The sequence below is a fragment of the Corticium candelabrum genome, chromosome 14 (assembly GCF_963422355.1).
Source record: "Corticium candelabrum chromosome 14, ooCorCand1.1, whole genome shotgun sequence".
NCBI lineage: Eukaryota > Metazoa > Porifera > Homoscleromorpha > Homosclerophorida > Plakinidae > Corticium > Corticium candelabrum.
Window position 1 is genome coordinate 5607564 of NC_085098.1, and position 17291 is coordinate 5624854.

At 42.4% G+C, this 17291-nt stretch overlaps 3 protein-coding genes and 1 pseudogene across 3 annotated transcripts; all 4 read left to right on the forward strand.

The window, feature by feature from the left end:
• The first annotated feature begins 24 nt into the window (after positions 1-24).
• On the forward strand, positions 25-1012 carry LOC134190124 (uncharacterized). The gene is made up of 3 exons (XM_062658549.1): positions 25-652; positions 806-864; positions 930-1012. Exons 1-3 carry the CDS (start codon positions 281-283, stop codon positions 991-993), a joined length of 495 nt encoding a protein of 164 aa, XP_062514533.1. The 5' UTR covers positions 25-280; the 3' UTR covers positions 994-1012.
• Positions 1008-5007, forward strand: LOC134190123 (uncharacterized). Its single transcript, XM_062658548.1, has 10 exons — positions 1008-1444; positions 1497-1689; positions 1758-1817; positions 1877-2010; positions 2086-2293; positions 2561-2802; positions 2860-3818; positions 3885-3946; positions 4653-4765; positions 4841-5007. Exons 4-7 carry the CDS (start codon positions 1924-1926, stop codon positions 3154-3156), a joined length of 834 nt encoding a protein of 277 aa, XP_062514532.1. The 5' UTR covers positions 1008-1444; positions 1497-1689; positions 1758-1817; positions 1877-1923; the 3' UTR covers positions 3157-3818; positions 3885-3946; positions 4653-4765; positions 4841-5007.
• On the forward strand, positions 5007-6040 carry LOC134190125 (uncharacterized; annotated as a pseudogene).
• A 5167-nt stretch (positions 6041-11207) lies between these two features.
• On the forward strand, positions 11208-17213 carry LOC134190427 (uncharacterized). Its single transcript, XM_062658881.1, has 13 exons — positions 11208-11324; positions 12413-13394; positions 13452-13500; positions 13784-13996; positions 14069-14219; positions 14667-15538; positions 15597-15673; positions 15741-15852; positions 16322-16440; positions 16504-16690; positions 16750-16809; positions 16873-17028; positions 17102-17213. The coding sequence occupies exons 1-13, from the start codon at positions 11312-11314 to the stop codon at positions 17138-17140; spliced, it is 3030 nt and encodes a 1009-aa protein (XP_062514865.1). The 5' UTR covers positions 11208-11311; the 3' UTR covers positions 17141-17213.
• The last annotated feature ends 78 nt before the right edge of the window (positions 17214-17291 follow it).

Here is a 17291-nt window from a genome sequence, read left to right on the forward strand (position 1 = left end):
GCATGCTCAGTGTGGACTGTTGGAGGTGCCAAGGACAATTAGCTGGAAATGTGAATAATCCATGTATTGGGAGACGGGATATCCCCACGCGTTTAGACCTGCATACTCGAGAGTCCCTACACTACTTTTTCACTGTACTCTTTCAGAGTTGGCGAATTCGAACTGGCAGTCTATTTGTCGCACAGATGTAGAAGAGGATTAATTAGCTGCGGCGAGAAGTCGACAACTACAATCGAAGAAGTTGGAAGTTGTTAAACTAGTTGAATCTAGTTGGGATGTCATGTCCACAGTAGTAATTACCGTACAATCAGGTCTACGAGTGCGACCTGGCAGTTGTGCGTCAACAATGATGTGTGATGACAGCGCGCCGTCACGTACCCTGCACTTTCTAAGAACATCACAGAGGGTAGCAAGTCGGACTGCATTTCCTTTGACCACTGTTACGCCGAGAATTCGACGAAATGGCAAAGATATAGCTGAATATGACTATGACGAACTAGACAGAGCGACTGGAGGCTTTGACTCGCAGCCTGCAGCTGTCAACAGGGGAGGATGCAAAATTGGAGCTGGTAGGCTTGGAGAAGTATTTGCTAGTAAACTCGTTGATGCTTCTGGAGCAATTCAACAAATAGCCATCAAGAGGCTGAATCAGGTATTAATTAATTAATAAACATTGTTGAATTTGGATATAGTCTACTGTAGCTGGTGTCTTTGATCTTTGTTCACCAAACCAATGAGAGATATAGGTTCATGCAGGAACATAATATTTCAAGTATTGAATAATAAATGTGAGGTGTTTTGACAGAATGTGGCAGGGAAAAGCAGCAAGTCAGAGTTCTCAAACGAGCTGATTGAATTGACAAGGTTTATTTGCTAACGTAATTTTTGTACATGTATTTGACTTTTGTAACATGTTTTCATGACTGCAGGTGTAGTCATCGCAATATATTGTACGTCTCGTTGGTTATTGTATTGGTCCGAAACAGTGCCTGATGTACGAATATATGCCGGGAATAGCTTAGCTTTGTGGCTTGACAAGGTAGATCCAGCTAGATCTTGTGTCATCTCGATTGAGTGTACAGTTCACTGTATCAGAAGATGTCCTGCAGCTGGCTCGTATACAATAGGATTATCTGTTGGCTTGAACTGTGAATTACTGTCTTGGGCTGTAATTGACTTTGTGTTGTCTCTTCAAATCTTGAACACATTTTCAACATCATGTTTCTGATAGTAGTTGTAATTTTAAGAATGTTGGCTTTTATGTCTAGCTAACTCGTAATTGACTGTCGCAAATTGTTTACAATTGTGTATGTTTCTCCTTAAAGGATAATCCAGACTCACTCAACTTCATGACAATGCTAAATGTGCTGGGTGATGTTGCAAATGGTGTGAACTACCTGCACACTGGTCAGACTCCTAGTCTTATTCACTGTGACATCAAAAGGTTCTTCATTGGTGGAAATACATAATGTAATCGTACAATGATTTTGTTTTAGTGCTAATATCTTGTTGACAAACAATCTTCAAGGTAAACTGACAGGGTTTGGAATGTCCACCCGAACTGAAGATGAGGACAATCCAGCTGCACCAATTGTTGTGACGACTGTAGTTGGAACAAGAGGATATAGAGCACCAGAAGTTTATAAGAAAACTCTTTCTCTATCAGTGGATGTGTATGCATTAGGGGTGGTAGGTATAGACTTTGCATCGTTAGGTGTTTTGCTATAATGGCTAATAGACGTGTTACTGGTCTACAGGTAATTTACGAAAATCTGACTGGCTTACCTTCCTACTCAGTAACCACAAATCAATGTTTGGTATATTTATCACCTATTTTAAGTGATTAATATTTAATGAAATTACACTTTCATCTCAGGTGGACTTTATGAGTAATGTGACAGTTATGGTGGATGGTCATGCCAAATGGCTGCACAATACAGCAAGGATATGGTCGAGTTGGCTAGAGATTGTACCAACTTGGACAGTCAGAAGCGGCCTTCCATCACTAAGGTTTGAGACCTACATTAGCGTATAGGCATTCAGTTATTATTGGTGACTTAATATATATGACATTAACATGTACAGGTTGTTTCCATGATGGAGATGTTGAAGGATCAAGCAGTTGCTTCTACCAGAATGCATCCAATAGATGTTTTGGAGACAGAAACAGACTCCGTTGTTGATCACAAAATTTTCTCTGAATGTTGCAGCAGTTATATTGATGAAGAAGAGAATGCGTGTGACACTGTGTTGGCAGGTCATCAAAATTACAGCTTATTGATCTTGCCTGAGAGTCAGTATTCTCCTGGTTACACAGATGCACACAAGCACGTACAACACTCACACACACACACACACACACACACACACACACACACACACACACACACACACACACACACACACACACACGCATGTACACGTCAAGGTGCACATGCACATGCACACATTCATGCACACACACACGCACGCACGCACACACACACACACACACACACACACACACACACACACACACACACTATTTATTAAATGTGTTATGTGATTTTGTGTTTAACAGGTTTCTTTCTTTCTCAGTGCTTGTTGCGTTGGCCTGTGGCTATTGCTGATTCGAATAACAGTCACCAAGTTTCAAATTTGAGCAAATGTACGAAGAAGATTGACAAAAAAGTGGACAAGAATGACTCTGATATTCCTGACTATTTTGTCAGCTCTATTAGGTATGACAATATCTTTGAGGAAACTTCAGGAATGACATATTCAGTTGGGAACACAACTAAACAGGTTGTGAGAGAGTCAAAAGTAAATTGTGCTATGTCTTTCTTCAACCTTTATGTCAATATATGCTCATTGTTATAGCTTTCCGTATCTGTAAGGTGGACCTTGAGAGCTTATTTTCAAAGCCAAGAAACGCGACAAACTTTAATGTCTACAAATAAGTTGTATTTGCAACACTTTCTTGGACTTTCGCAAACTTTAACAGCAACTGTAAACGACAATGTTGTTTTGACAGGAATTGCTGGAAACAACAATACTGATCGAGTTGTCAATCGTAACAAAACTGTTGATGATAAAGAAGTGAAGGGCTTGCTGACACAGTTGGATTTGTCACAACTTTACAGGCTGTACTCTTTCCATACTCGAACAAGAGCTTAAACGACATTGTTGTTTCAACAGAAAGTACTCGAAATGACAGTACTTGTCAAGTTGTCAAGAGCTTGCCGACAGAGTTGACAGTGGAGCACATGCCATCATCTACTATTCAAGATTTTTGTATTTCTACTTCATCCGTCATTTCTTCATCGTTACTGCCTTTTGGCATTAATGTTGACAGCTTGACTGAAGAAGAGTCGGCATCATTAGTGTCAAGCAAGCAGTTGCCATGTCAACATGATGAGTGTTTGTTATCAGAATCTTTAGCAATTGCTACTGACCAAGTACCTTTGTTGTGGGAGTCGTCATTAAATGTTGCTAGACTGACTGAAAAAGAGTCTGCACCATCAGTATCAAACAACAAGTTGTCATGTGAAAATGATAAACCTTTGTCAGAACCTTCCTTAGCTACTACTGATCAAGCTTAGTTATTGGATCAAGCATCACTGGATAGATCACATGATGAAGTGCAAGTGTCAGACTATAGTTATCAGGACTTGAAGACAACAACTAGAAATTTTAACAAGAGATTTTCAGATGGAGGTTGCTTATTGGGATCAGGTGGCTTTGCAGATGTCTTTCATGGTCATGTTAATAACTCTCAAGGTCAAATGATAGATGTGGCAATTAAGAAGTTTAGATCGACAGCTAAGAAGAGTGAATCGGTGAGGAGCTTTTGAAACATGGGAGAGATATTGAAACAATGGAAATGGTGTCATTGTTTTCTTTAGTCTAATACTGCAAGGGACATGTCAGCTAGACATTTTGAAACTGAGCGTGTTGCACTGGCAAGGTACATGGTAGTTAATAAAAGTAATTCAAAGAGAAAACATTTTATGGAAAATGTATTTATTTGTTGTTAGTGTACCGTGTGACATGTTTATTCTTTTGTCTGTGATGGTGGTGATTCTGTTAGTGTAGTATACGTAGCTGTTGCTGTTGTTGTTTAGTGTCTTGGTGTATATAGATGTTTGTGTGATGATGTTGGTACAGGACTGTGTTTATACTTGAGGGGTAGTGTTGTGTTTGTCTTGGATGTGTCGAAGGTATTGCATATGATATTGACAGATAGACACCGGAAATGGGTTGGATTGATTTTTATCTGCCTTTTTGAGAACTCAGAAGAAGTCAGAAAATGTCTGGCATCAGAAGGCAACAAGAATGCAGATTGTGATTTCTGCGTTGAGTGTAATCATTCAACACACCCATCAATTAGCTTTGGCTCATCTGCTCTGTTGCTTGTGAAGATAGAATGATTAATTAATTAAGACACAGTTTGAAGACACTACTACTTTGTAACTTTTTCAGAAAGTTGAAGGAATCTAAAATTGAAATTAAGAGTAAATAGATTACAAGACATAGGATTTAACTTTAAAAGCCCATACACTAGTGAAGTTGAATCTAGATTGTTGGAATATCAAACAGCTGCAGAATTTGTGCTAGTCGTATGAACTAGTCACTATTTGTAATCCATGCTGTTAATGTTTGTGTTCTTGCAGATTTCATCACCCTAACGTTGTGAAACTTCTTGGTCAATCATGTGATGGTCCAGAATTGTGTCTTGTAGTGAATACGTTTGTAATGGTTCTCTGGCTGACGCACTTTTTCACAAGTAAGACAATGATTATTATCTGTAGATGTAGCTTCCAAAAATTGTTTTTTAATTAAAAATTGTGTGCTACTACAGAACAATCCAAATCCTATGCATGCAGGAGTTCGCATTTCCATTCTTCGGGACACAGCAAGATCTTGAGATGATCTTCACAGCAGCTCTCCAATACGTATTCATCGAGACGTAAAATGGTGTTGTATAGAGTCAAATTGTCTCTTTACTTGTGCTAGCTTATAATAAGTGTTGCTTTAATTTGCAGTGCCAACATCCTTATTACCCAACAGTATGTAGCTAAATTGGCTGACTGTGGCGTGTCAGATATAAAGAAGGGTAATGGATTGAGTTTAAGTAACTCATATGATGGATCATATGCGTGTGGCACTGAATGCTATATGGCTCCTGAAGCACGCAAAAGGAGGGCATCTTCAAATGTTGACGTTTATGCGCATTGGGAGTGGTAAGAATTTGAGCAGTTATAACTTAACTTAAAAGTATCAAATTGTTGGTGATTGCATGCATTTATTTTGAGTGATTATTTATTATTGGAGGTGAACGAGTGGGAGGATACACAACGGCGGCAATATCTTGCTCTACGGCTAGAGGGCTACCCGCGTGAACTCTACAGGTCACTTACCGCCGACGAGAAATCTTCGTATGATTCGTTGAAATCGGATATAACCTCTCATTTTGAACCTCTGGACCAATCGGAACTTTACCGCACGGAGTTCAGAACAAGAACCAAGAGGGACGACGAGCGACTTCTCGAGTTCGTCATGGCACGTACTTCGCACATTGGCTTCCCGCGCTTTTCCAAAATGGCTCCTGCACAAAGAGATCTGCTGTCGCGCGATCAATTCATCGATGGCCTGACTGAGGATGACTTCCGCATACGCGTTCGAACGTCATGCAAAGCCAAAGTCGTTGGACGATGCAGTCAAGGTCGCCCTCGAACTAGAAGCGATCAATAGGTCGGAAGCCAAACGTCGTACGGAGGAACGGGCAGTGAAGTCGTCCTCAGCAATTCCAGGAGTCAGTTTTCACGAACAGCTAGTCACGACGATGAAGAAAATGACCGCCGCCTTGCAGGAAGTCGCCTCGCGACTACCGCGCAACCAGACGACGAGGGCACAAGGCCACGAAGGTAAAGGGCTAGCTAGCGGACTTTGTAGGACTGTAGAGTGCTGGAGATGTGGGGGAATTGGTCACTACTAATGGCAGTGCCCTTCTTTTGAGGCTGTAGCAGATAGTAAACGTAGCAAAAGGAATACACCACGACCACAGTATTCAGGTGTCCATGTTGATTGGTATAGACAAGCGCCAAGTGCAGTAGTAGGAACAAACACGTCAACTGATGTATGTAAGCTAAAATTGGTGTATGTAGGCTAATATTGCCGCTTAGTGGATACAGGAGCAGGTGTTTCTATATTCTACCCGAGCGCTTCGCCACCACCCTGTCGTTGACTTCATCGTCTTTAACTCTGGAAATGGCTAATGGTGAGCATTTGCCTGTAACAGGAGAGGTCCGTTTACCCGTGAAGCTTGGATGCTTAATTTAAAAACAGAACACCAGTTTTTTTGTTGCTAACGTGTCTGTAGGTGTGATACTAGGATTTGACTTCTTGACACAGAATGCAATTGCAATTGATGTACTGTTTCGTGAACACTGTTTACATTGGCAAGGCTGTTTGATACCGATTCAAGGACAGGCTAGAAGTACGTACATCTTGAACACATGGTTGCCGCGTTGCCTTACTAGACGATATACCCTTACGCCGGACCAGCGAGAAGTGATTGTACTAGGAGCCTTGATTGGAGAACACGGAGAGATAATATGCGACAGTAACGACTGCTTGTTTGGGCCTGATCACAAACTTGGAGAAAAGTTAGAGTTACTTGCAGCTCCGGCCATAATTAATTGTCGTTTGGGTAAAATACCTGTCCACATTTTGAACGTGTCCGGCACCGTCGAGCTGTATCGTGGGAAGGCGTTAGGCCGCGTTTGCGTCGACGCTGATCTCAGTGGCGTTACAACTCTACATCCTTCACAAACTACGGACTGCTCAGTATCAAATACGACAGCGTTTTGTTCTACGCGCAAGGTTATCGACTGGAGTCAGTTCGACTGGTCACAAAGTGAGCTGACGTCAGCCCAACGGGTAGCCCTTTAAAATTTGTTGGAGCGATATTCCGACCTATTCTCTACAGGACTACCCGACATTGGACGTACCAACGTAACCCGCCATCATATTGGCACAGGCGACCATCATCCCCTGCGACAACGACCTTATCGACAACCATTTAGTCTTCGTCAGGAAGCCGAACACCAAGTACAGAGCATGCTAGAAAACGATATCATCAAACCAACTTCTAGCCCATGGTCGTCACCGGTCCTTTTGGTACCCAAAATGGATGAAAGTTTTTGGTTTTGCATTGACTTTCGCGGTCTCAACGATGTCACCGTAAAAGACGCATACCCTATACCACGAGTAGATGATACGTTGGCAGCTCTCGGCAGTGTGCAGTTTTCTCGACGTTAGATCTCGTCAGTGGTTATTGGCAAGTCGAATTAGACGGCGAGTCTCAGCCTAACACTGCGTTCACTACAAATTCCGGTCACTACGAGTTTCAAGCTAACGCCTTTCGGTCTATGTAATGCGCCGTCTACATTCCAGCGCCTCATGGAACTAGTGCTGCGAGGACTAACCTGGGACGCTTGTCTGATTTACTTAGATAATGTTATCATGTTCTCTAGCACCTTTGAGCAGCGTCTCGTTCGACTCCAAGTGATTTAGACCGTTTCAGACAAGCTGGCTTGAATGTCATTTGGCGAAAGCGAAAGTTAATTATCTTGAACATCAGGTTTCGAAGCGTGGTATTTCGACTGATCCGTCAAAGTTGGCAAAAGTTCTCAACTGGCCAACACCCAAAACCGTTAGAGAGGTCAAGGCGTTTCTCGGCATTACCAGTTATTACCGACTTTTTATCGACAATTTCGCTCATGTCGCTAGTGCACTCAATAAACTAACACGAAAAGAAGTGACTTTTCAGTGGACGCCAGATTCGAAGCAGGAACGACATATGCCCAGTTGAAACATCTTCTTTGTCAAGCTCCAGTCTCGCCTATCCCAACTTTGCATTACCTTTTCGGCTGAAAACGGACGCTAGCGATTTCGCTGTTGGTGCCATTTTATCTCAAGTCCAAAACGGAGCTGAACGTTCTCTTGCTTACGCTATCCGTCAACTAAACTCTGCAGAAACCAACTATCCAGCCATTGAAAAAAATCCCTGGCAATCGTTTGGGGCATTGCTAATTTCCGGCCGTACCTCTATGGACGTTCGTTTCTAGTTATCACGGACCATCAGCCATTGACGTTTCTGCGATCCGGGACTGAAACGGGTAATCGACGAGTTAGTGACCAGTAACGTCTGCCCACCTCCAAGCGGACCATGGCGTTCTGGCGCCTTGCGACGATATCGACAAATATGGAGCCAACTAGTGATCATGATACAGGACGGCGTACTTTGTAGACTTTGTAGCCCAGGACCGAGACAAGGGCCAACTACAACTAAACTACTTTCAACTTCTGTCGTCCACGACGTGTTACAACAACTTCATGACGATTCCTTTGGTGGTCACTTGGATGTAGATAAAACAGCAGATTAGGTGAGAGAAAGGTTTTATTGGCACAATTACTCGAAAAACGTTGTTGAATGTATAAAAACTTGCGACAAATGCTAACGCTACGTAAGCCCAATCGCTTCGAACGAGCAAACCTTCAGTCTATCCCGGTGGGCAACCATTTGAAATGGTAGCCATGGATATTCTGGAACTGCCGGTGACACAACACGGCAACAAATACGTCTAGCTGGTTTCTGACTATTTTACTCGCTGGCCGGAAGCTGTTCCTCTGAAAGATCAGAAGGCCGAAACCGTCGCCCTAGCGCTTGTAGAAGAGGTTGTGAGTCGTCACGGCGTACCTGCTATACTGCTTTCCGATCAAGGTTCAAACTTTGAGAATACACTAATCGAAGAGTTATGCGACGGCTTCGGAATTGCTAAGGTACTTCGGGTCATCCTCAATGTGACGGTTTAGTCGAACGTTTAAATCGTACATTCATCAGCATGCATGCTTACTAAATACTGCAGCAATAGTCCGATTGGGATCTGTGGCTGTCTCCATTGTTGGGTGCGTACCGATCAGCAAAACAGGCATCGACTGGTTACTCTCCGTTTGAGCTAGTGTACAGACGTTCCCCTGTTGCCTGCAGACTCTTCTTGTGACACTTCTCAAACTCCGCCCGAAGATCCTTAGTCTTTTATGACCGGTTTGCAGAACCGTCGGATACTTGCTCGAGAAATAGTGGAAGCTCATCTTTGTTGCAGCACAGGAGGTGCAGAGGCGTAACTACAACGCACGACCCAGTCATAGGTACACCCCTGGAGACAAAATATATCTTTTTACACCTCCGACGGGACGTAATGAAAAACTCACTTGCCCTTGGACCGGTCCTTTCGACATTATAACTCGACGTGGAGAGACTGGCTACATGATTCAACCAATGAGAGAAGGTCGTCGAAAAGTAGTACACTATGACCGGCTAAAACCATGCTATCAACGAGCGTCAAAAGAAATCTCAGAGACAGTTAATAGCCCGGCTGACGCTCCCAACAACAATCAGGAAGATCCACCAGCACAAACAAGGTTACAAGCCGTTTCACCCCCGTTGCACAGCGAAACGACCTTAGAGCAAGGCCCTTCTACTCAAAGGAGACGGAACAATCAGCAGATGTGGAAGCGACATCAGAACCGACACAAACTCCACCAGCGGAAACTAGTCCCTCACCACCACTTGACGAATTCGAACATCACACGCCTTGCAATGTACGTCAAGCCCAGGACAGATCGCCTGATGACTCCGTGGACATAAGATCTAGACGCACTACAAGACCACCAAATTACTTAAGTGACTATGTAGTAGACTACAACATTAGGGAGGGAGTAGTGTAGTGCATGATGTAATACCAGGTGTTGGGCATGCGTAGTGTAGTCGTTCTAGCAGTGGACGTTGCTCTAACAGTTACTCTATGACGCTATACTCATTACAATGGCATAGTCAAAGACAAAAATGATCACATAGGCGATATGTTGTGCAAATGTTGGGTTCCCGTATAAATTGTTATATGTGTAATTACTTGTCATTTTTAATCCTGTGTGCGACGTAGATCGCAAAAAATTTCAGACTAGACATGAAAATGGCAAATATGATCGAATTACACAGTTCTGGTGGTAGACTCTTTCATAAACTCTTTGGGCCTAGTTGATTGGCGCTTCGTCCATTGTCTCTGGTTGCCATGGACAAGCATCGCAAATACTGCTCTGTGAATGGCCCGAACTGTGCAACAGCGTTGATGGCGGTTGTAGGACCAAATCTGCTTGAAAGAAACACAAATTTTTAAACATTTCTTTCGGTTTCTCTAATCAACAAAAGAATAGAGTTCGGGTAATTCTAAAGCATTTTCTAAAGTTTCACATTCGTACATAACGTACAAAAAAAAAGAGATATCCGTGGAGGAGAAGAGTGTCAACTTTCGATATCACTCACTTGAAAATCATCATTATCACACTTGTCTTACTCAATCAGGACTACATATGCCTAATCCAAACACTGAAGCACTTCGGCAGTCTTCACTTTATCGTGCTCAAAGTTCTGGAATTCTCTTTCATGCATAGGCTAAGAATAGTCACTAAAGTCTCTAATTTTAAGCAGCATCTACGGAAGTTCTGTTATTACAGTGTAGATGACATTTAGATTCATGTGTTCTAAAATATTAGATAATGTTTCACTTAGACTGTATAGTATGTATGTTAGCGTAAATATTCATGTATGTGTGCAATACCCAGAAGATCGACCACTGAGTTGAGGGTTTTCCGTAGTAAAAGAAGTACAAATACAAATACAAATAGAAAGAAGAACAAAATTGGCGAACGGGCCTCCGAGGCCAGTAACTGTTTTCTAGGTTGTTAGATGATTAGTGACCAAAATAAAAATAGGATATAGTACACAACGCATAAACATTTCATTTCGTTGAGTTTGAGAAATTTTAGTCTTCACTATGTTTTCTAGGCGTGCACCCACAAAAAAAAAACGACCACGCCCCCACAACGCTCCCTAACATGAGCTATCGTACCCTGTGATAAATTTACAGAATTCGTTGGAGTTATGAAATGTAATGCTTTGTACTTAACTATGTCAGTTGTTGTCTCGACCAACAGAAGTCAGAAGGGGGGTTAGGACTACATGGGAGAGTTGCGGGCATAGTTATCCGGGCATGTAATTATCTGAGCACAGTTATCCGGGCATACGATAGACTCGAGCCAGTCTCTCCCCGCCTTCGTCATTCCCCGGATTGACAATTCTCGCGCAGAGAATTGTCAATCCGGGGAATGACGAAGGCGGGGAGAGACTGGCTCGAGTCTAGGCATACGAAGCTGTAGCTCCTTGAAGTGAAGAGCCTAGCCTTTCAACGGCATAAGTCCATTCAAGATGGAATCAGACGGTATTACGATTGTGTCATTGTATACACGCCTTCGATTTGCATCGTGCTCAAGCCAGCTGTTGGCCTTCGACTAGTCTTGCGCAGCCAGCCCCTCCCCCTTTTTGAGTATTTAAGTTTGGTACCGTCTAGATACGTGAAATCTTGTCTAGGTATGAAATATGGTCAACGTCTAGACGTTTGCGTTCACCTTGCGCTTTGAAAATCTGGACAGTGACGATCTTGGCACGTATCGGTGGAAACCGTAAGTTCCCGGAGAAACGAAAGCGTTAGGTTCCATCGGCAATATATATTTGATTGCTCGAAGCTTTGCGAAGGACGACGACGCGTACAGTCTACAAGTGTGGGCGTGTGTTCGAATAAACTGGAAAATATGTGTAGCGTTTGCGTCATCGAGAAATTTTATTACGCGGGGGTCGACCCCTCGACAGGAAACCTGGTGCATTTTAATTTTTTACGAAACCTTTTCCTTCCCGTGCCGAGTGTGCGTGCCGATTTCGGTTGCGAACGGACAAAAGACGTGGCCGCGTATCGCGAACACACACACACACACACACACACACACACACACACACACACACACACACACACACACACACACACACACACACACACACACACACACACACACACACACACACACAAACAAACAAACACACAACACAATTTGAACTTTATATATAGTAGATTAGCTCTATATCTGCAGCCTATAGAGATGGGATTGTACGGTGCCATTTGAACATACAGGGAACAGAATTTCCCTATGTAGCAGTATCTTACTGGCTTGCTACGCAATCCCTCCCTTCCCCTCCCCTCCCTCCCTTCCCCTCCCCTCCCTCCCTCCCTTCCCCTCCCTCCCTCCCTTCCCCTCCCTCCCTCCCTTCCCCTCCCTCCCTCCCTTCCCCTCCCTCCCTCCCTTCCCCTCCCTCCCTCCCTCCCTCCCTCCCTTCCTCCCTCCCTCCCTTCCTCCCTCCCTCCCTCCCTCCCTCCCTCCCTCTCTCCTCTCTTTGTCTCATGTGTTATTGCATGGATAGAATGAAGTCTTTCTCCTTTCATAGAACTTGTTGTAAGTTTTACAGTCTCTGCTACAGGTAAGGACACCAAAAGAGAGAAACATCGCCATTCACGGGGACAACACAAAGTTTGTAAGCGTAAGTCAAAGCAAAAGATAACTCAGTTGGTTGCCAGCTGCAAGAAAATTGTAGACATAACAGCTGCAGTCATAGGTGATGCGACTAAACTAATACATCAAAGGTCATCAGCTTCTTCAACAGAATCTGAGACAAGGGAGGATGATTTAAAAACAAAATCTGAGACAAGTGAAGGCGATTTGAAGTGTGACTCTCAGAAATTCAAAGATGTTCATTGTCATGAATTTAGTAGGTTAAGAGAGTTGGCAGAAGCTAATCATAGCATGCAGATATTACTCCAGAGGATTAGCGGGGATCTTGCTGTATCTGCTGTGAAGTCCAAGCATTCTCAGTTGAATGGCATTATAAGTATGGCAAAGAGACATGAATGTCGGCTTAGGATCCTAGAACAACGTTTAGAAGAATTGGCTGGATTTTCTTCAGATGTCACTCATACTGCAGAGTTCACACAGCAAAGCATGCAAGAAGTGTCTGAAAACTTGTCTGCTTTCAGGGAAGAGGTCAAAGGGTGGATGTTGAAGCTATGTTCTACCGTTTATTGCAAGAAACCACAATCTGTTGTACAACCACGAAAGACAAGGTTTTATATCGAGACATCACGTGATTCTATATGTAAGAAACACAAAGCCATCAGAAGAAAATGTGAATTTGTGTACGGAAGCAGTGAGGGTGATGATGAAAGATCATCATCAGACTCTGATTTAAAACGAGGTAGTAGTGATGTTTGTCAGAGGCTTTCATCAACTGTTGCTTGTCAAAAGGAATTACAAAACTGTAAACGTCTTTTTTGTAAGGATAATGATAATGGTATACCTGAATATCATGGTGGTTCAACTTTGCACACGTCATCAAGACGTGAATGTGAACAAGAGACATCTAGTGTCAGTTTTGCATTGAAACCAGTCAGTGACACAAGGAATATGTAATTGCAATTGTATTATGTACAAATTGTTTTGAACTCAGCATGGTTTCGTATTAGAGATTCTCTAGCAGCTGGTGAATTCAAAGAAACTCGTGATTGTGGCAAGGTTGGTTATGGCTTGTGTCAGTTCAGATGGGGCGTGCACTGTGTGTGCGATACCTCGCAAAGTATTCAGTTTACTGGCTTGAAGTGTGCATGTATGCATGCGTCTCAGTGTGTGTCTGACTGTCTGTTTATATTGTTGAGTTTTATTGAATAAACTGTTGATATTAATGAGTTTTTGAAGATGACGCCTTATTCTCTAGGAAAAAGGCTCTCGAGGGTATTAGAAGTAAGGACTAAAGTCACAACAATTTGAGTAACCTTTGGTCTTTAACTCTTTTCTACAGCATATTTGCGGAATGAAGGACTACGGATCCGGAATACCAGAACCAGAACAAGGCGACTCTATGAGGACGTCACGATTAGCTCAGACAATGTATAAAACAGAAAACAAAGGAATCTTGAAGAAACAGGAGCTGTACACAACGTTGGTGGTGATATTTGCTAAATCGTGTGCCTATGCCATTACAAAGGCACTAGCAATACCTCGTCAAGATGAGGTTAGCACGCTGCCTTTGATGGCCTTTACAGTTTCATGCTATCTCGTTTATGCTTTTGTTATTGACTCTAAGCCTCAATCACGCATGTATCAATGTAAAGCTGATGCAGCTGTCGGCTTCGTAAAATCAGTGACGCAATCTCCTGAAATTGACCCCTACGTTGGCCAAGACGGAACTCTGGTGACTATTGTTTCAGATAGAAACATCCCTTGTTGTGAGAAAGGTGAGAAGTTGTATATATTTATACAGTAAACCAAGAATTACAGCAATAATTTTTGCAAATGCCAGCCAAAGGCTCTAATTATTAGTATTTGATATTAATTAATATATTTAAGTCAGGATTTGCAACAGTTTGTGATTGGCGAACCATCAGATCGAGACTATTGCACAGTAGTTCATGTCCTTTGTTTGCATGTATCTCTGCATACTTTCCTACAGTTCTAGAGACTTTTTGCAGTCTTGTTGTTTGTTGATTTTCTACAATGGTTTTGACAGTCATTGCTCTTTGTGATAGTAATAGGTATATAATAGTCAGGATTGCTATTGTTTCCTATTTGTAGTCATGAAAAGGGCTAAGATCTTTTTTTATCTAATACATTGTTGTAGTATTAATTAATTTCATGTATATCATTACAATAGTGAACAATAAGTTTATGAATACTGTTTATAGTACCAGCCAGACAAGGTACCATCAATTATGCTGAACATAAGTATGACGTCAAAAATGGTGGTATGTACATATCCAATATTGATCCACGTTTCAAGAAGAAGGGGGATGATGATAGCTATTCAAATGGTCGTAACGATAGACGGCTGGCAAGTAGAGTGCCACACAGAGAAAAGGTGAAATCAGAAGGAAAACCTAAACTTCCAGACTCTCAACTCAATTCGAGTAGTGCAACTTGTGACTCCAACAGACAAGTACAAACTGTGAGTGAGCAAGAGGCAGTCAAAGAAACAGAAAGTACACACTCGGATGTGAGTAGTACTGGTAGAACTGCAGACGAAACGAAAGGTTTGTCAGATGCTCAACTAAGCATGGCATCATCAGGCTCTAGGACTGCGGTCTCATTGGATTCAACTACATACAATGCGGATACAAACCAATCAGAACCAACTGTTGGCAGTAATAGACTGAACAGAAGCACTACCTCATGTGTATCTGGTTTAGTGTCTAAAGGTAAAGCAATGAGATTGGCTGATCTTCGAGAAGCGTATTACTCACAAGCCAATGAAGAGAGGCCCGTTGTTTGTCACTCTGAGTCTCAGCAGGAAAGAAGCATAGATTGCCAGAATGAAACGGCGCAGTGTCACTCCTCGAGTTGTAGTAGTAGTGTTTCTGAGATGTGCTTGGATGTGACAGAAATACGACAATTTACATATGCTGCAATACAAACTGCCACTGACGACTTTAATGCAACATTATGGAAAGATGGCGGTCGAAGACTTGGACAGGGTAGTTTCGGAGTCTACTTTGGTTTATTTGACTCAGAGAAAGAGAGTGAACAGCCACTGGGATTTGCTGTTAAACGGTTGAAACAGGTATGAAAGAGATTTTGTGTAATTATTAGAACTGCTGGCCTTAGAACGTTATCTTTAGGCTGATAATGGTAAGCAAGAACAAAATCAAGGTTTATTCAAAAAGCAATTCTCAAATGAAATTCAAGCTCTGTGTGGGTTCGTTTTGATACTGTTGACTGATTGAGTGTAGAGTTAGCTAGCGGTCACTGTGTTTATTGTGTAGAATACGCCATCGCAATATCATCCGACTTCACGGTTTGTGTAACGATGGTCCAGAGTTATGCCTTGTGTATGAATACGTTCCTGGTGGCACCCTGGCTCAGTGTCTACTAAAGGTAAGTAGACACGTTTTCATTGCAGCTTGCATACATAGACCAGGGCCGACAGAGCACTCCAGATGTTGGGTGGGCCAGCTAGGCGTTGCCTTGCCATGGTGAACATAAAATAGCTAATTTATTTAAACATTTGAACCAATATTTCCTAAAGTTTTTACCAAAACCCATTGGTGGAAGTCCCATTTCAAAAGTTGGGTAGGCCATGACCCACCTGGCCCACCTTGCTTTGCAGGCTCTGAGACTAAGTCTTGACTGGACTTATGACTTAATGACTAGATAAATGCTAACCGACATGAAAAATGGACATTATTTACAAACGATTTAACGATTCACGTTGCTTTTCTGTCAGACAGATATACAAGCAGGCGGGAAGGCTTGTATGTATAGTCTGATTGGTTAATAATTATCGAGCTCAGCAGGTCGATGTACCAAACAGGTTGTGATCTGTTTTGTTTTCGGTGTACTCTAGACTAGTAGTAACTCACCGGATGGGAAAGTTCGTATTTCTATTGCTGACGGTCTAGCTCGAGGTCTTAAGTATCTCCACACAAGATGTAGACCACCGTTGATCCACAGAGACATCAAAAGGTGATGATTGTCTACAAATCAGGTTTTTCCTGCGGCATTATTATTTGTTGTCCTTTCATTTAGTTCGAACATTCTTCTCAGCAATGACTGGACTCCGAAGTTGGCCGATTTTGGACTTTGTCGTAGAGCAGAGAGCATCGAGTCGGCAGTTTTCGATGTTACTTCTGCTGTTGGTACGAAAGCGTACATGGCACCGGAAGCCCTCAAAGGCTACGTTTCATCTAGAGTGGACGTGTATTCGTATGGAATGGTGACATATACTTGCTTGTCATGTTTAATCAGTGCACAGCAATTTGATTTAATTGTTAGATTCTCTACGAATTGATGACCGGTTTGCCACCTTACTCGTCCAGCATGAAAATTGATCTGGTCATTGCTGCTGTTATCTGCGTGTAATTGCAATCGATACCCAACAGTTTTCTTGTTTTTTAGGTTCTGTATATGCATGATATGGAAGCTGACGGTCATGATGTGACTGTGATGGTCGATCCCAGAACAAGATGGTGTACTCCTGTTGTGGAAAAGACTTTGAAATTGGCAAGACGTTGTTCAGACTTCGACAGCTTTAAAAGACCAAGGATGCGTGAGGTAGTCAGTGTTTTCAGATATATGTTAGGTGTACTGTTACCAAATGTTTTTTGTTTTTTTGTTGTCTTTTCAGGTGGTACAAGAACTAGAAAGATATTCTAACTTTTGGTAAAAATATATACATTGTGCTCTAATTTGTGAGAAATTTCTATTTACCAGTAGAAAGTATCTCTTGCTTATATCAAGCTATTTGTCTACTAGTCTGGTAATGCAAAAGGTTTTAGGAAGCATGGGTCAGATTGCATGTGACTTGAGGCGCATGC